The sequence below is a fragment of the Lontra canadensis genome, unplaced genomic scaffold (assembly GCF_010015895.1).
Source record: "Lontra canadensis isolate GAN:19392208 unplaced genomic scaffold, GSC_riverotter_1.0 scaffold18, whole genome shotgun sequence".
In the NCBI taxonomy this organism is placed as follows: Eukaryota; Metazoa; Chordata; class Mammalia; order Carnivora; family Mustelidae; genus Lontra; species Lontra canadensis.
In genome coordinates this window covers 13,262,281-13,281,629 of record NW_022631012.1, presented here as the reverse complement: position 1 = coordinate 13,281,629, position 19,349 = coordinate 13,262,281, and the positions used below count along the sequence as shown (strand labels likewise).

General features: G+C 40.5%; 2 protein-coding genes across 8 annotated transcripts in view; one reads left to right on the top strand and one right to left on the bottom strand.

Moving 5' to 3' along the window:
• The first annotated feature begins 74 nt into the window (after positions 1-74).
• Positions 75-19,349, top strand: part of NIF3L1 (NGG1 interacting factor 3 like 1) — a 37,487-nt gene continuing 18,212 nt past the window's right edge. Inside the window, exons 1-3 of one of the 6 annotated variants that reach the window (XM_032860112.1) lie at positions 75-121; positions 16,610-17,013; positions 17,859-18,021. In XM_032860112.1, coding sequence (XP_032716003.1) covers positions 16,659-17,013; positions 17,859-18,021 — 518 coding nt within the window. In that variant the 5' untranslated portion in view covers positions 75-121; positions 16,610-16,658. Of the gene's footprint in view, positions 122-15,007; positions 15,027-15,056; positions 15,192-15,882; positions 17,014-17,858; positions 18,022-19,349 lie in introns of those variants that run through there. The other 5 variants (XM_032860111.1, XM_032860110.1, XM_032860108.1 and 2 more) reach the window with 5 other exon arrangements.
• Positions 5,745-14,934, bottom strand: PPIL3 (peptidylprolyl isomerase like 3). Of its 2 annotated transcripts, none has more exons than XM_032860114.1 (7): positions 14,809-14,934; positions 13,767-13,845; positions 12,410-12,484; positions 11,128-11,221; positions 8,754-8,821; positions 6,522-6,640; positions 5,745-6,171 (listed from the first exon to the last, which is right to left on the bottom strand). In XM_032860114.1, exons 2-7 carry the CDS (start codon positions 13,767-13,769, stop codon positions 6,045-6,047), a joined length of 486 nt encoding a protein of 161 aa, XP_032716005.1. In that variant the 5' UTR covers positions 13,770-13,845; positions 14,809-14,934; the 3' UTR covers positions 5,745-6,044. The 2 variants fall into 2 exon arrangements, with proteins under 2 accessions (XP_032716005.1, XP_032716006.1); XM_032860115.1 differs by lacking the exon at positions 14,809-14,934 and adding an exon at positions 14,589-14,613.

Genomic DNA, 19,349 nt, shown 5'->3' with positions numbered 1-19,349 from the left:
TGGAAGGAGACAGCGGTGGCCGCCGTGTGCGCAGGCGCTGCGTGGGGAGCCAGAAGACAGAAGGTGGAGGTGGGGAGTCGTGTCGGCCATGTTGGGGACCGTCTTGGTCTGAGGGAACAATGTAAGTACTGGAGAGTCGAGTCTCGAACGCGCTCATTAAAAGTGGTGTTTGGGAACGATGGGGACAAGAGAAAGTGAGGGACCGTGATACTAAATAGCCTGTACACTGATTGCAGCCACCGAACAATCCTTTAAAAAAACACGATCTCTGTCATGTAGCTCTAAATTAAGTAATTGTATTTCGACTTTGCTAAGCCTCTGAGACCTATTTAAACTAGTTGAGTCTTCAGTGGTTGGGACTCACACACACTGAAATTGGATTGCAAGGATTTTTCTCAAGGAAATGAGCGGGCAAGAGCTTGGAAATGGAAGTGAGGACCCTTCATAGTTAAACATTTTGGCGTTGAGCCAGTCCTCTCCACTGTCAAGGCCAGTGAACTCTTAATCGGTAAGTGGAAGGTCGTGAAGAAAGAGTATCAGGAAACAGCCTCTGAACAACAAAATCATCAAACTACATATTCATAGACCAAAGTAATTGCCAGTCCTGACCCCGCGCCCTTCCTCCATTTTATTTCTTGTTTACTCATCCCAAACTTAGTGGAAAACGTATAAAATTAAACATTACAACTAGGTATAATTTTACTGTTCACACTTGCACGGGAGAGCAACAAATGTAGCCAGCCCTTCACAGATGCACAATTATTGGGTAAAAAGTGATGAGGAATACGAATTTCCAAATTTCTATGGTAGTCTGCATTTCATAAGACCCTTCTCTTCATGGTTTTAAAACCATTTATACTTATAAAACCACTAATACTTAAATCTTTGTATTGGGGTCAGGGTCCCCAAATAGGAGGTAAATATTTCACAGAGGGAGAAATTCATCACAATAACTTGTGAAATTCAGGTTGTATTTAGCACTTCTGAATGTTAAGTAAACCTAGGGAATCCCCATCTTTGAAGGATAATAGGTATTCATAGTTACAGAGCTAGTTATTGTGCTAAGCACTGTACATACGTTCTCAAGCCTAACAATGTAGGAGATGGGCATCAGCTATATTCTGTTACAGGTAATATTTGCAGTGAAGGACTACAGAGCAATTTGGAAATCCAAACAGTAAGATTACAGGGGTGAAAGATGATGAACTTTGAAAAAGTCTGGTATATACTTCCAAAATTAGTTTCCGAAATGGTTTTAAGTTTAGCAAACCCTTACACCTAAACAATTACTAACTTGGTATTTTCATTCATGAGATTATTTTCTGTGTTCTTTAGTGCATGTTATTGATTGTTTTGGGGTGGCACTATGTCCCTCCAGTTCATGTTTAAGTCTTAACTGCCGATCCCCCGCCCCAAGATTGTGAGTTATTTGTAGATGCGGCCTTTACAGACCTACCTAAGGTTAAAATGAGGTCAGTAGGGTGGGTCCTAATCCTGTCTGACTGATCTTTCTTTTTAAAGAGATTAGGACACAGACACTCACTGATTGTGTGAAGATAGAAAATGGTTTTCTGCCAGCCAAAGCGAGACCTTAGAGTTAACCTGCTCACACCTTGATTTTTTTAAATTTGTAGTCTGTTTAACAGAGAATTTTAAGTTACCCAGTTTCTGGTACTTCGTTATCACAACCCTAACAAACATAGTGCACAGATTTTAAAATGGTAATTTGGAGGAAACTTGCAACTTTATTCCCTAATTAGTGAAGTTGAACGTTTTCCCTTTTCTCATTATTTGCGCATTCATATCTCATTGCTTTTTTGGAGTATACAGCTCTCATTCGTCCTTGAAGTTTTTGTTTTTTGTTTTTTAAAGATTTTATGTATGTATTTGACACAGAGAGAGACAGCGAGAGAGGGAACACAAGCAAGGGGAGTGAGAGAAGAAGTAGGCTTATTGCTGAGCAGGGATCCCAATGAGGGGCTCAATCCCAGGACCCTGGGGTCATGACCTGAGCCAAAGGCAAAGACAGACACCTAACAATTCAGCCACCCAGACACTCCAGTTCTTGAAGTTTTTTAATTGCAATCAAATTTTCGATTTTTATGTAGTTAAACTTGTTCTGTCTTTATGTTTGTGATGTTTGTAAACTGAAATTCTTTCCTTTTCAGAGGTGTTTTTTCCTTTTAAGGCATCTGCAATTTGGGGTAGAAATTGCATGTGGGGTAAAATTCTTTTGCTACTTTTCTTCATATAATTTACTGATTATCCTAACACAGTTTATGAAATAACTTTTCTTTTTAAGGATTTCAGATATTGCTTTTTTAAAATTTTTTAATTTTATTTATTTATTTTTTTATTTACTTGAGAGTGAGGGAGAAGTAGGCTCTGCTGATCTAGCCCAATGTGGGGCTCTGCGGAGCTGTATCCCAGGATCCTAAGATCCTGATCTGAGGTGAAGGCAGACGCTTAACCAACTGAGCCACCCAGACACCCATGATTTTATTTTTTTAAATAGTCTTTACACCCAATTTGGGGCTCGAAACCACAAACCTCTACCAGCCGAGCCAGTTAGGTGCACCTGATTGTAATTTGCTTTTAAAAATTTATATTATCATTTATTCTAGATTTGCTTTAGAGTTAATATCATATTGAGTTCCCATCCCTACCTTTATAGTTGGTATGAACTGAATTGAAAAGAACCATTCGTTTTCATTTAAATTCACTAGTGAAATAGTAACTAATCTATCCAGTTTGCTAAACTGATTAAAAGTTGAGTCCTATGTATTAAAATTTATCTATTTACGTATCTGTTAGCTTCCTAGAGTGTGCTCCTTCACATACAAGTCTGGAAGAAACTCAATAAATTACTTACTTGTTTTAGTCTTTTCTTTCTTTTTTTTTAAGAAAGATTTTATTTATTTATTTGACACAGGAGAGAGAGAGCAAGAGAACACAAGCAGACTCCCCACTGAGCAGGAAGCCTATTGCAGGAGCCGATCCCAGGACTCTGGGGTCATGATGAGCTGAAGGCAGACTCATAACAGACTGAGTCACCCAGGCACCTCTAGTTTTTGTTTTTTGAACAAAAAGATGAGAATACATATCTTTAGAAATACCCAACATAGCTTAGATATTGTTAAATGGATTTGGAAACTGCCAGGTTTAACCAAGGTATAAATGGTAACTATTCAATTCACCAAAGGCCTACAGAAGGAGCTCTCCTGGGATGCGTGGGTGGCTTGGTCGGTTAAGCATCTGCCTTAAGCGCTGGTCATGATCCCAGGGACCTAGGGTCGAGCTCCACATAGGGCTCCCTGTTTGGCAGAGAGCCTGCCTCTCTCTCTCCCTCTGCTGCTTTCCCTGCTTGTACTTTGTCGCTCTGTCAAATAAATAAATAAAACCTTTTCAAAGAGCTCCAAACCAAGAACTAACAGGATTTAGGTATCCTAATGGATAGGTACAGGAACATTTTTAGAGTAGTGAAGGAACTATCACGTATCTATTGATTACATTATCCGTTAAGCTCATCAAGCTCCCTTTGCAATGAAATAATGATTATCTGGCAACTTCTGATATTCTAGATCAAAGATTAGCAAATTTTCTTTTTTTTTTTTAAGATTTTTAAGATTTATTTGACACAGAGAGAGAGAGAAAGAGATCTCAAGTAGGCAGAGAGGCAGGCAGAGAGAGAGAGGTGGAAGCAGGCTCCCCGCTGAGCAGAGAGCCCGGTGCGGGGCTTCATCCCAGGACCCTGGGATCATGACCTGAGCCAAAGGCAGAGGCTTTAACCCACTGAGCCACCCAGGTGCCCCTAGCAAATTTTCTTAAATGGCAAGATAATAAATATTTTAGGCTTGTAGGCCTTTTATTCTCTGTCACAACCAATCTATACTGCTACTGTAGCACCAAGCAGTCAGAAAACACCTAAGATGGGAATGGTTGAGATCCATGAAGGCTATTTGCAGAAACAGGTGGCCAGCCTGAGGGCAGTAGTTTGCTAACCTCTGGTCCAAAAGGGAAGCCATATTACTCTTCTTCTTAAAGAGAATTTGGTTGATCAACAATATTCTAGCCTTAGTCTTAGTAATACAGTCAATTAATACATGGAACAAAGTATCCGCCGCTCAACTGCCAATGTGATGATCTGTGTGAACCAGTCAACTCAGTGTGAATGGACAGAAGATAGTGTTATGTATTTTGATCTCAAGATGTCTCCTAACAGGCCCAAGGTGGGCAGCCAGACTATCCCTCTGTCGATCTTTATAGCTATAACTAAACAGACATTGTAAGAATGAGCTCTAAAAAATCCAAAACCCACCATTTACTAGCACTTAAAAAAAACAAAAGCAGAGTTTAGAATAAAAATTGAGGGAGTGCCAGTCAGTACCAAAACATCTTGACAATCAGTAAAAGCCTCTTAAGAGAGGGGCGCCTGGGTGGCTCAGTGGGTTAAGCCTCTGCCTCCAGCTCAGGTCATGATCCCAGGACCTGGGATCGAGCCCCACATCGGGCTCTCTGCTCAGTGGGGAGTCTGCCTCCCCTTCTCCCTCTGCCTGCTTCTCTGCCTACTTGTGATTTCTGTCAAATAAATAAATAAAATCTTTAAAAAAAAAAGTCTAGAAATTTAAATGATTCAATTAAAAGGCTGAATCAAAATATGAAGGCTTTAGGGGTACCTGGCTGGCTCAGTAGGTGGAGTCTGCAATTCTTGATCTTAGGGTTATGAGTTCAAGCCCCACATTAGGCACAGAGCTCATTTAAAAAAAAACCAAAGTGAGGATGTTAGTATAACTGGCACATTAGTTTAGCAAAAGGTATAGATGGTAATTAAGAGGATATTGCAAGCTGACATCCAAACTGTAGTTAAGAAAGAAAATACTTAGATCAGCCATCTGCAGAAATGATACAAACCAAGAAATGCTGGGCATCAGTTTTAGGAATACTATCAAGGTGACTGAAGCAGACTGAAGAATATGGTTTTTTTTTTCTTTAAAGATTTTATTTATTTCACAGAGAGGGAGTACAAGCAGGGGGCGTGGGAGAGGGAGAAGCAGGCTTCCTGCTGAGCAGGGAGCCCATTGTGGGGGCTCGATCCCAGGACTTTGGGATCATGACCTGAGCCGAAGGTAGATGCTTAACCACTGAGCCACCCAGGTACCCTGAAGAATATAGTTCTTGATGAGATCAATAGTATAGCTTGCTAAATGAAGACTGATTAGGTGAGAGCCCTATGGTGGAAAGGTCAGGAGAGCAGCTTCCATTTACTCACTACAGAACACTTATCACATTCCAGAAGCTTTACACACATTGTTTGATTCAATCCTCATGAGTCTTACGAGGGGAGGAGTCTTCAGGGATGAGAAAACTTGGGAGATGTTAACCTGCCTAGTAGGAGGTAGAGCTGTGATTCAAACACAGTCCAGGACTCTACAACTGGTGCTCTTAACCATCTAACTGCATTTTTCAAATGGATCACCTGTAGAATTCTATCCTGCAATACTGTAAATGATAAGCTTTCAAAAATGTTCCATGGGCAAATGAGTTGGGAAATTGAGTGCTTAAACTGTACTTGAGGACTTCTCTGAGCCTTTACTGTAAATCTACAGACTAGAGAAAATAGCAAAACGGACTGACTGGCTTTTCTAGGTCATCTCTATCTTGCCCTTACTCTAACTGCACAAAGTGAATAATTAATGGAAAAGACTACTTCCAGGATGTGGACAAGATATGGCAGGAATATGTAATCAGAGTGCTCAAAAATGCTGTTTATATATGAATGTTTATGTATAACAAAAAATTACAAGTAGAAGAGTTTTTTAAAAAATTGAACTTAAATACATTAGATAATAGTTATAGTAAAAAATATGCTGTAATAATGGAAATGAAAGCTGTTTGGGCCCTCATGGTACCACCAACTCTTAGAAGATCTTAGCTATAAACAGGCAGGCAGATGATGTAATCTTTCTACATAATTAAAACCGGGTAAACCACAATAGGTGTGTTCCTTGAATAGTCTGCCAAATATTTTTCCAGATCTATTATAGCTATTGTGCAAATGGATTGGCATGTATTGTTATGTCCTTAATGTGTACATCGTTAAGAGGTCGATAGGTCTTCTCATTTACTGGTAACTTCTCCAATTCATCCAGAGTCTCCAGACCATCTATCACCCTGAAAGAGAAACAATTTAAATGGATGAAAATTTCCTTAGATTGAAACATAATATCCAAATACCTATTATAGCAATTACAGTTTCCTGAAAGGACCATGCTCATAGTTCTTTGAATTCCCTAGTTCAGTGGACAATAAAAAATATTGATTTTTTGCCATGGATAGGAGTCAAATTTCAGAAACAAAAATTCATTTTTATGCCTTTAGACAACAGCAATGGGTAGGAATACTACCATCAAAGTACTCACACAGCACAGCTACAAATGGATCTAATATAAACCAGTCGTAAGATTTTCTTTGGTATCGGAAAGCCCAGAGAAAGTACGGAAGGATGACTCCAAAATACTCACTTTCCAAATACTGTGTATTTCATGTCCAAATGTGGCTGCTTGCCATAGGTGATGAAGAACTGAGATCCATTGGTGTTTGGGCCGTTATTAGCCATAGATACAACACCTCTAACATTGTGCTGTAAAAGATAGGTCAAAATATTTACCTGTGTTTTAATATAAATATTCCAAATATAGGACTGAAACAAGACCTGTACTTTTTAAGGGACCAAGAAAACATTTAATCAGCTTCTATTAGGGCTAATCCAAACGTTCACTTTTTGTATTATCTGTATTTCTAAAACTTGTATGTAAATTGGTCATGTATCAAATCACATGCCCCAGTTAATTTCATTTTCACTTTGGAGGAGTACAGCCACAAACATTTTTCACAATACCAAGGTATAATAGAAATCCTTACATTTATATTAGGGAACATGCTGGCATGAAACGATCAGGCATACAACAAAACCAAAATCCCCATAATCTCTTCACATATACACTGGACTCTGGCTAGTTTCTGTATCTGTAAAACAAGGGAGGGTGGTTGGACTAGTTCAGGGGTTTATTCATAACTCAAATGCTCACAAGGGTCAGCAGGTAATAAATTAATTGGACAGAATGTACATATTGGGGAGTGATGGAGTCTGGCAAAAGGAATGGTGTTATCTCTTGCCTGATAGCACTAAACTTTTTTTTTTTAAGCCAATGGCTATTGAGAATATATCTTGGGTCTTCTACCCAAGGGCAGTCAGTTCATGACCCAGGACTGAATAATCTAAGGGAAGGTTTCCTACAGCTCTAATTTCATGATAGTATTTGTTATACAAGTAATTATTTAAAGAATTAAAAGGACTCTACTGATAAGATGGAACACATGACAGAACTGTGTTATAAGGAGGCACTGCCAATAATGATTATTCTCTCTTTAGCTATTCATCAGGAAACACTAGTGAGACAAGCAACAGAAATATAGCTACATCAAGATATTAATGTTTTGATGGACATCAAGGAGGGCATGTGATGTAATATATAATATATAAAACTGATGAATCACAGGCCTGTACCTCTGAAACCAGTACTATGTTATATGTCAATCAATTGAATTTTAAAAATGTGAAAAAAAGATATTAATGCTTGATTGTCTTCCTAAAAGGTGACTCCCAAATGTTACATTTGATACATACACAAGAGTGTAATGTACCCCTTAGTACTTAATACTCATTAATCTATTTCTAAGATTTAAGAATCCAACTTACCAAACTGTTGCATATGCCTGTATACTCCTTATCTATCACCTCAACCTCTCCGAGAACCATTATTCTACTATCTTTAAATATGCCTAAACAATATATTTTTTTCTTTTGCTTGTTTTTGAGCTAAGATCGTATCATACTATTTTAATTTTTTAAATTTAAGTTAAAAAATTAAAAAAAAAACAGGAATGCATTAGTTTTTTAATTAAAAAAAAAGAAACAACAACAAATGTTTCGTGGGGTACCTGATGAGCTCAGCTGATGAAGCATGCAACTCTTGATTTTGGGGTTGTAAGTTTGAGCCCCACGCTGGGTGTAGAGATTACTTAAAAATAAATTTTTTTTATATGAAATTAAAAAGAAAAGGTTCTTTAGAAAATTTGAAAAATCAAGAAAATGTGAAAGAAAAATGTGAAAAGAAAAAAACAGGGACCCCTGGGTGGCTCAGTTGGTTAAGCAGCTGCCTTCGGCGCAGGTCATGATCCCAGCGTCCTGGGATCGAGTCCCACTTCAGGCTCCTGGCTCGGCAGGGAACCTGCTTCTCCCTCTGCCTCTGCCTGCCTCTCTGCCTGCCTGTGTGCTCACTCGCTCTCTCTGATAAATAAATAGATTTAAAAAAGAAAAAAAAGAAAAAAACAGGAGGGAAAATAAAAATCTCTAATTTCACCATGCTCTGCCCCTCCCTTTAACCTAGCGGGACATCTAGCCCTCTCGGTACATTACCGCTTAAACATTTCAGGTTGGAGCGGAAGATAAGCTCACTTAATACTAAAATACATGGGATTGTGAGATTCCAAAATACACTTATATATTCCAAAATACATTTAAGGCATTTCTTGCCATTTTCTCCCTGACGTTTATCAAGTTTACTAAAACTACAAAAAAAGTAAGTCTGTATACTAATGACTAACCGATGACATTCACAACGTGCGTACTACAAGTTTTCACGTGTAAACGAGGCGCGAGAGCACAGATCGCCGAAGCCCCAGGGGTGTACCTTCAGATATTCACTATATTCATCCTCAAACTTCTTGCCCCAGACACTGTTACCTCCTCTTCCGGTACCTACGTTACAAGACAAGTCAAAAGAAGTCTCTAATTACAAAGAACAAAGTATCAGGGCGCCTGGGTGGCTCAGTGGGTTAAGCCGCTGCCTTCGGCTCGGGTCATGATCCCGCGGTCCTGGGATCGAGTCCCGCGTCGGGCTCTCTGCTCAGCGGGGGGCCTGCTTCCCTCTCTCTCTCTGCCTGCCTCTCTGCCTACTTGTGATCTCTGTCTGTCAAATAAATAAATAAAATATCTTAAAAAGAAAAAACAGAAACCAAAGTATCTAGTTAAAAGTTGAAAAGGTTGATTTTCTTTTCCTTTTTTTTTTTTTTTTTTTTTTAAGAGTTTATTTACTGGAGAGAGAGAGAGGCAGAGCTAGAGAGCGCAGGAGCAGGGAGGACAGGCAGGAGCAGGGAGGACAGGCCGGAGCAGGCTAGCCACTGAGCAGGGGGCCTGATGCCAGAACTCAATTCCAGGACTCCAGGATCATAAACTGAGTTGAAGGCAGTCACTTAACCAACTGAGCCACCCAAGTGGCTTCAGTTTCTAAAACATATGGGCTATTTTATAACTATTTATTTATTTTTAAGAATATTTTATTGATTCATTTGACAGAGACACAGCGAGAGAGGGGACACAAGCAGAGGGAGAGGGAGAGGGAGAAGCAGGCTTCCCACTTAGCAGGGAGCCCGATGTGGGGCTCCATCCCAGGACTCTAGGATCATGACCTGAGCCAAAAGCAGACACTTAACGAATGAGCCACCCAGGCGCCCCTGTTTATCTATTTTTATTTTATTTTATTTTATTTTTATAAGATTTTATTTATTTATTCGACACACAGAGATCACAAGTAGGCAGAGAGGCAGGCAGAGAGAGAGGAAGGGAAGCAGGCTCCCTGCTGAGCAGAGAGCCCGATATGGGGCTTGATCCCAGGACCCTGGAATCATGACCCGAGCTAAAGGCAGAGGCTTTAACCCACCGAGCCACCCAGGTGCCCCTGTTTATCTATTTTTAAAGATTTTATTTATTTGTGTGAAAGAGAAAAAGAGTGCACAGCTGGGGGAGAGGCAGAGGGAGAGGGTGAAGCAGGCTCCCTGCTGAGCAGGGAGCCCAACATGGGGTTCAATCCCAGGACCCTGAAATCATGATCCCAACCAAAGGCAGATGCTTAACCAACTGAGCTCCCCAGGCACCCCAATAATTCTTTAAATATAAATAACATTTGGGGTGGCTGGGTTGTTCAGTTGGTTTAGACTCTGCCTTCAGCTTTAGTCATGATCCCAGGGTCCTGGGATCGAGTCCCACATGGGGCTCCCTGCTCAGTGGGGAGTCTGCCTCCCCCTCCCACCCCCATTGTCATCCCCCGCCCCGGTGCGCGCACATGCATTCACTCTCTCAAAAATAAATTTAAAAAATAAAGATAAAATTTGATATGTCCTCTCTTCTCAAAATTTCACTTTACAGACCAGAAAAATAAAGTATCTCTACAAAAAAAGAAATCCTTTTACTGTCAATAGTGTTGATATTTTAAGATGTTATTTATTTATTTTGAAAAGAGACAGTGTAATGAGCAGGAGGGGCAGAGGGAAAGGAAGACGGAACTGAAGCAGACTCTGCACCCAGCACAGAGTCTGATGCAAATCTTGATCTCACTCCCCCAAGATCACAACCCAAGCCGAGACCAAGAGTTCAATGCTCAACCCACTGAGCCACGCAAGCACCCCATCCTAATTTAATTTAAAGCTAGATGCCAGTAGCTTCTACTTAAAAAATTTCTTGCTATGGTAAGGTAGCCAGGTTATAAAAACTCTATGTGCTTATATCTTTGGTTTTCTTTTATAAAAATTAATTTTATTTATTAAAAAAAATTACTTTTATATATATATTCTCTAAGTAGGCTCCAAGTCCAGCGGGGCTTGAACTTAGAACCCTGAGATCAAAACCTGGATCAAGGGGCGCCTGGGTGGCTCAGTGGGTTAAGCCGCTGCCTTCGGCTCGGGTCATGATCTCAGGGTCCTGGGATCGAGCCCCGCGTCAGGCTCTCTGCTCAGTGGGGAGCCTGCTTCCTCCTCTCTCTCTCTGCCTGCTTGTGATCTCTGTCAGATGAATGGGTAAAATCTTTAAAAAAAGCAAAAACAAAAAAAAACCTGGATCAAAATCAAGAGTCAGATAGTTAACCTCTTTGAGCCACCCAGACAACCCCCCAACTATTTTTAATTTGAGCATAGTCGATATACTGTGTTACATTAAATATTTTTTTTATTTTTTGTCTACTCTCTTTATACTATGTACCCAATTCTCTAGATATCAATGGAGAAACTTACCTGTCGGATCTCCTGTTTGAACCATGAAACCCTTGATATTTCTATGAAATATACAGCCATTGTAGTAATTACTGGCACAAAGAGCCAAAAAATTCTGAAAAGAGTAAAAATAATGATTGGGAAATGATGTAACAGAAACGCATTTAAAGCAATGAGCAAACAGTCTTATTTACTAAAAACACCATTAACAATGCATTTATGTTTTTAGGGATTACTTTGGATCTCACTTTTCTGCCCAAAACACTTTAATGGCTTCCTTTTGTTCTTGGAATAGAATAGACAATCCTACCTCTACATCTCATGTGTTAATAATTTCTTTCTGTTACTATGTTAACCCCACTATCATTCTGAAAATTCATCTGAAAGGGGTAGGCTTACCCACCTAAGGCCTTTGTACTTCTATCTCTATACCTGGAATATTCTTTTTATCTCTTTCTGTGGAAATGCCTTCATTACCTTCTGCATTCAGTTTAAGTATCACTTTCTTGGCTAGGCCTGCCCTCAACTTCTTTTAAATAATTCCTTTCCATTAGTCTCCATTTCAATGCTTTGTTTCCTACAATGCATTATCATGATCTGGAATCATTTTTTTTCTAGAATGACTCTCCCGCCCCCAACTTATTTTCTCAGAGTATTAGCTCTGTAAGGGCAAGGAATATCTCTTGTTCATTACTATATTCCTTAACCCTGGCAAGATAGTCTTTCATAAATAATTGCTGAATGAATATATAGAGAGAGCTAACTTTTCCTTTCCTTGTCATTTAAATAATTAAAATAATGTAAGAAACAGTTCTCTTACCTAATATCCTAATAAAATGAAAAGAAAAAGATACCCACGACTCTGCAGTTAAAGAAAAATTATCAATCCTTTCTTTGCTCCACCTTTAACATCAAAAGTAAGTAGAAACTGGGGCACCTGGGTGGCTCAGTTTGTTAAAGCCTCTGCCTTCGGCTCGGGTCATGATCTCAGGGTCCTGGGATCAAGCCGTGCATTGCAGGGTGTGTGGGAGGGGTCTCTGTTCAGTGGGGAGCCTGCTTCTCTCTCTCTCTCTCTCTGCCTGCCTCTCTGCCTACTTGTGATCTCTCTCTCTCTGTTAAATAAATAAAATCTTTTAAAAAAAAGAAAAAAAGTAAGTAGAAACTAAGTGAGAAATTATGATGCCTAGTTTTTCCTGACACTGGTTTTATATACAAGTGTTCATTGTTTTTTAGGATAGGTAATTTCAAAATGGTTATCCTGCTGCATTAACTCATTAACTTATAGGTACATAATGGTACTCACCTCACAAGTTTTGGGTGTCCTCTCACAGAAAACTTCTATTTTAATATCACCTACATCTGTATGCAGTGTCACTGACTAAAAACGAGAAAAAAAAATAACAAATGAGATTTCTTCATGACTTTATGCACTGTATTTATTTCCCAAACTAGGATAAAGATGACAATCTGAATGAAAACACAAAAAACAACATTTCAGAGATGAACTGTCCTCATAGCTGAGAGTAAGCTGTACTTCTTCAAAACTTATTTCAACAATAGAAAAAAAAAAAACTCCAGAAGATGAATATGTTAATGTAAAATGCTATCTACCCTACACATTTGATAGTAAATACTATAATGGAAATACTTAAGTGTGAATTTTTCATCAATAAAAATGAGAACAATGGTCATGTTAGTAATACTGATTTAAATGGCAACACACCAACATCATTTATATTGAAAAACAGTAAGAAAATGACTTTTCAAAACAGAGGTTCCACCATTTCCCTTATGTAATTTAATTCTGAGTGACAGTGTTAAAAACAATTCCTTTCTTCACTAAAGACAACAGTCTTCTGTGTTTCTAGATCCTAAATGTGCAGAGGTAACCATATTATCCTTGCTTGCTTTTTGTTTAGCTGCTGTTCCAGTAACTTGCACATTCCTTTTGCTGCTTCATTGTGGGGTTGGGGGTTACTCTGAGGCTTCCTTTTTCATTTCTCTTCTCCCAATAGTTTCTAGCAGTCAGAAAGTATGGTCAGGTTGATAGAGGGCAGGAGTGTGTGAGCCGGGGGTAGGGTGGGAGGGATACAGAGCATTATTCTCATTGCTTGTCTTCTATGTCAAGCTCTGGTTGCCACCTTAGATCCAGAACAAAAGGATTCAGTTAAAATTATCACACCTGGGTATACTCTGCAGCTCCCTCTTTCCATGTATATGTTGTAATCAATCTTTTTCTGTAAAAAGTAAATTCTGTGCATTTTAAGTGAAAACACTGAAGAATTTAAAAGTAATTTTGCTTCTGGTTTTCTTTAGAGCAGTCATCCAGTGTGTGCTTCTGTCTTACCATTTCTGTCTTGCCATTAAAGTCCATGCAGTTTTATTTCCCTTGAGTGAATTTCTAAAAATTATTTATAATGAAAGACATTAAGAATTGTACAAAACTGGGAACGCCTGGGTGGCTCAGTAGATTAAGCGTCAGCCTTGGTCTCCGGTCATGATGCCGCGGTCCTGGTACTGAGTCCCACATTGGGCTCCTTGCTCAGCCGGGAGAACCTGCTTCTCTCTCTGCCTGCTCTGCCTGCCTCTCCCCCCATTGTGCTCTCTCTCTCTCCGACAAATAAAATCTTAAAAAAAAAAAAAAATTGTACAAAACTTACCATTTTTCTTCTTGATGGTTTCAGGAAGTACTACTGCTGAATTTCTCAGTCTTATCAAGAGAAGTTGGAAAACGTGTCTCTATTCCCGAAAGAGAAAACTATGTTTATTTTCCTCTCAACTCACACATGCTCATTTTTACTGCATTTTTAAAAGAAAACGTCTCGAACAGCACCCCCAAGTAATAAAAATCTGACTATGGAAACGATGAGAACCTTCCCGACTCAAGCCCCTCAATCTCTCACTCCTATTCAAAAGTCTCCCTGCAACTCCTGCAAGTCAGGTACATTTCCGCCTTGGGGTCTAGACACTGAGTGTTCTCCCTCTGGAGCACGTAAACTCAGACGTCTGGACAGTTCCATCCCTCACGTCCAAGTCTCTGCTCAAAAGTCAGGTCTCACTGGCCTGATAACTCTATTTAAAACTGCCTTCACTGTAGGACCTGCCCAATTATCTTCTCCTATAGCACTTACCAATAATACGCTATAAATTTTTCTAAATGAGTCTGTTCCAACACCACCCTCCCCGCCCGGTACGCTCACTTGAAGCAGCCCAAGAGCCAAAACAAAGAGCTTATCAAGAATCTAGGTAAGTGTGGGGCGCCTGGGTGGCTCAGTGGGTTGAGCCTCTGCCTTCGGCTCAGGTCATGGTCTCAGGGTCCTAGGATCGAGCCCCGCGTCGGGCCCTTTGCTCGCGGTGAGCCTGCTTCCCCCTCTCTCTGCCTGCCTCTCTGCCTACTTGTGATCGATCTCTCTGTCAAATAAATAAAATCTTAAAGAAAAAAAAATCTCGGTAAGTGAAGGAGACTGAGTGATGTTACTTACCACTTCAGCTAGCACAGCTGTTGTTTAAACAACAACAACAACAAAAATCCCTTGCATAGACCCACGTTTCGAAGTTAAGAGTCTTCGGGCTACCGGAAGTCGAGCGCGGGACGGATTAGAGAGTATGCCTCTCACCTCCTCGCCTCGTTTTACCTCCTCCTTCCTTCCTATTTCAAACCAAAATGACTACAGCTAGGAAGACAATGTAATTTATCCGCACCTGGTACCTTTTGACAGCGAAAGAGAGCTCTTTTAATAAGTGTACAAGGACACGAAACGTAAACCGGAACCATTCCGCGCAACCTCTAGCAGTGCCTTGGGCTCCAACGTAAAACGGGGAGGACCAGTTCCGCCCGGCTCCTTCCCATCCCATCCTGCAGTGCCAGGAGGCCCTGCGCAGGACCGGAAGTAGTGAGTGCAGTTCGTGGCGGGCGTGTGGTTAGTGCGCTCTGTGGAGGTTACGAGGGTGCTTCTGGGAGGGAAGGCGGAGGAGGAGACGGGGAGGATATTTGTCTGTAGCTTGAGGGCACAGGGCGCTAGTGGGTAGGAGTGCCTACTCAGGAGCTTCAGGCTGGGTCTCGCCTCTTCATTGTCCTGGAAAAGGTCTGAAGTGGGACTAAAATGGGGAGGTATCTGAAGTCACGGTGCAGGGTGCAGTTTGCAGGCTGTAAAGTGGTCCATACTGCTGTCGCTTAAAAACAGTGCTGACACTGGGCATTGTTCCCAGCTGTACGGTTACATCTCGACCACACTGTAAGCGGGCACGGTTATTTTTATTCTAAGGTGGGCGAAACAACAGACGTTAGGAGATGGGTTACAACACGGCTGCGGCTCTGGGAGTCGGTCTGGTTTCAGAGTGGGTGCTTCTGCCCACCCGCTGTGCCGCCTCCCGTGGTTAATTGCGGCGTCAAGCCACGCAGCCTCGCAGTTTCCTGATCTGTGAAATGGAGGGTGTTCTCTGTTATTTTGAAGGGCTCTTTCAAATTTTGCAGTACATAACTCAAAACTGTGGTGGGCCACTAGGGCTTTACTTTGACGCCTGCCAGATTTCTAAGAGTCTGGAGAGCGGGGCGGTATCAGTACTTGGAATCCGGAGAAGGAAAGTGTGTAAGGACCTTTAGAAGATCTTCAAGACCCCAGGCTCCAGTGGGTTTTGGAGGCTCCGCATCATTTCAAATCAGATTCTGAATAAGTACACACATGTCGTAGTAAATGTTTTTTGCTGAAAAAGTACATTTTTTCTTTTTTTTTAAAGATTTTATTTATTTGACACACAGCGAGACAGTGAGAGATGCTTAACGACTGGGCCCCCCAGGCCCCCCTGAAAAAGTACATTTTTCAACAAATTTGTTAAATATTTTTGTGGAAATACTTGGTTTTGAAATTACGATTATCTGGTTAAATTTACAGTTGGCTACGCTTATCTTGTCAGTTACGCATACTATGAATGCTTTTTTTCAAAAATAGAAATGTTCCTGGATTCTAACTGAAGTTGATTGTTAGTTTTGTATAGGGCCTAGACACTGAAAAGGTTTTTTGAGAAGCTTTATTTGGGAAGTTGAAGGAGTCTTGGAAGAAAGGGTGGTATTTAAAGAACTGGAGAAGGGAGGAGAGTGGTTGAAGCAAGAATGGGGAGAACAAGAATCAGGGCTTGTGTGAGGTCCAGGAAGTGGGGAGGAACATTTTGTGTATCATGTACCAAGCTCATGCTAGGTGACTTACACGTATTAATTCATTTGCTCCTGTGAATGGCTTCTGATGTAGGTTATAGTGTCTCCCATTTTGTAAATGAGAAAATAACCTCAGGTTAAATGAGTTATCTAATATATTGTGTGATGGTAACTGGCAGAATTAGTATCTGAACCCAGGAATATGTGACTACAGCTCTTTTGCTCCTTTGCTTTGCTCCCTTGAAGGTCCAGGCCTAAAGTGTGTCTATGTACCATTTTCTGTGTTTTGACTTCAGATACTCAAGTTTTGCCTGATTTCTGTATGTTGTCATCTGTACGCCTCATTCGCAGAACAGTCCGGCTTGTTCATTCCCCAGTCTGCAATCCTTCCCGCTCCTTCATGGATTTGAAGGTGCTCGTTTCTTCCTTGAATGACTTTGCGTCCCTCTCACTTGCCGAGAGTTGGGACAATGTTGGGTTACTGGTGGAACCAAGCCCACCACACACCGTACACACTCTCTTTCTTACCATTGACTTGACCGAGCAAGTAATGGAGGAGGCACTGCAGAAGAAGGTGGATCTCATTCTCTCCTACCACCCACCCATCTTCCGACCCCTGAAGCATATAACCTGGAAAACCTGGAAGGAGCGCCTGGTGATCCGGGCTCTGGAAAACAGAGTCGGTATTTACTCTCCTCACACAGCCTATGATGCTTCACCCCAGGGAGTCAACAGCTGGTTGGCTAAAGGGCTTGGTGAGAAGCCTCTTATTCTTTCCTGTTTACTATTTTCCCTACAAATGCTTTCAAATTTTAGAATGTCTTTCCAAAAGAATTTTAACTGCTTTAGCTGTGGGTACCATGATTTTATTTTTATATATTTAAAAAATAATGTGAAATCTGGCACCTGTATTTGATAAATGAAATTTTTATCCTTAACGAATAAGGAGAGCATAGGCAATCTTCATTGCTGGATTGAGCTTTGGGAGTCCTCACTCAAGTGTCACAGTGCCTAGCACCCGGAAGTTTGAGAAGTGCTTGTTAAATTGAGTCCAGAGCTCTGGCCTCTCCAGAATATACTTCATGTGTCAGTTAAATAGACCTCAGAGTTTTATTGAATGCTTACTCCTGCCCAGTACAATGAAGGACTTTAGCCTATGCGTTTTAGTTTTACTTTTAGTAAGTTACTTTAGTTTACTCGTTTGGGGCTGAAGCTTTTATGATTGTATAACCTGGATTAATGTGGTCAAGTAGGCTATGAAAATTTGCAACCAGAATGATGGTTTACGTGAATAAATTTAGGAAGCAGTCACAAATTCCGTATATCCTCTAAGTATTCATGAGTCAAGTTATTGTGTTATTTAAGAGTCTTCTGGAAAATAATTCTGAAAACAAATTGGTTCTGTATGTACGAAATCCTCTGTGATGGCGATTTAGGTATATAGGATTTCGGTGTACATATAAGAGATACGTGTGCATGTGTGTTACTTAAGTGTCTTAGAATTGATCTTTAAAAACTCATTTCCTTAAAAATTTTGCCCATAACAGTTTATCTTTTTAATTAAAAAAAAAAAACAAAAAAACCACCATTTTTTCCCTAGGAGTTTGCACCTCCAGGCCCATACATCCTTCCAAAGCTCCCACCTACCCCACAGCGGGGACGCACAGGGTCGAATTCAGTGTTAACGGCACCGAAGACCTGGACAAAGTGATTTCTGCAGTGAAAGAAATTGCAGATGTTTCTGTCACTTCTTTTTCTACAAGGTACGATATATTTTTCTCCTTTTTTATGTATATTTATCTGTATGGATCTCCGTTATAAATTCTATAACCCTGCTATTTAGATCTATTTTCCCCCAGAGTGGGTTTCTAGGGCAGCACACTTCTCATCCGCATGTGGGTGTTCCATGGGGTCTTTTCAAAACAGTTATAATGACAAGTAGCACTGTTTTCTATGTGGGAGGGACTGTGCTACACCTTTTGCTTATAATATTTCTAATCCTCCTGATAACGTTGAAAGGTAGTTTTTTACCTGAGAGTATATAGATAAACCTATTGATAACACTGATTACATGGATTTACCTTCAGTTTCAGTTTCAGAATCACTTTCAGTGATTCCCAAGCACTTTTTTTTTTTTTTTAAGATTTTATTTATTTGACAGACAAAGATCACAAGTAGGCAGAGAAGCAGGCAGAGAGAGGAGGAAGCAGGCTCCCCACCGAGCAGAGAGCCCGATGCTGGGCTCGATCCCAGGACTGTGAGATCATGACCTGAGCTGAAGGCAGAGGCTTAACCCACTGAGCTACCTAGGCGCCCCTCCCAAGCACTTTTTAAAATTTTATTTATTTTTGGGCATCTGGGTGGCTCAGTCCATTAAGCATCTGCCTTTGGCTCAGGTCATGATCTCAGGGTCTTAGGATCGAGCCCTGCATTGGGCTCCCTGCTCAGTGGGGAGCCTGCTTCTCCCTCTCCTACTCCCCCTGCTTGTGTTCCCTCTCTTGCTGTGTCTCTCTTTGTCAAACAATAAATAAAATTTAAAAAAAAAAAGTCTCTTATGGTTTGCCTCCTCTGTTTTCATCTTATTTTATTTTTCCTTCCCTTCCCCTGTGTTCATCTGTTTTGTTTCTAAAATTCTACATACGAGTGAAGTCATACGGTATTTGTCTTCTCTTATTTTGCTTAGCATAATACTCTAGTTCATCTACATAGGTAGATTCATTATTTTTGATGGCCGAGTAATAGTCCATTATGGATATGTACCATGTTTTCTTTATCCATTTATTTGTTGATGGACATCTCTGCTCTTTCTGTATTTTGGCTATTGTGGACATTGCTGCTATAAACATTGGGGTACATGTACCACTTCCAATCACTATGTTTCTATCCTTTAGATAAATACCTAGTAGTGCAATTGCTGGGTTGTAGGGGAGTTCTATTTTTAAGTTTTGAGGAACTCGGTACTATTTTCCAGAGTGGCTGCACCCAGTTTGCATTCACAACAACAGTGCAAGAGGGTTCCCCTTTCTCCAAGTCCTCCTGAATACTTTAAAGGAAAAAATAAACAGACCATTCAGGTGTCTCTTATAAGGCC

What these genes read in the sequence shown, in the direction of transcription:
- PPIL3 (XM_032860114.1), bottom strand. An exon ending in TCAAACAGGAGATCCGACAG is followed by an intron (nt 8,822 to 11,127) that starts GTAAGTTTCTCC and finishes CTTGTAACGTAG; the next exon opens with GTACCGGAAGAGGAGGTAAC. An exon ending in AAATACACAGTATTTGGAAA is followed by an intron (nt 6,172 to 6,521) that starts GTGAGTATTTTG and finishes TTTCTCTTTCAG; the next exon opens with GGTGATAGATGGTCTGGAGA.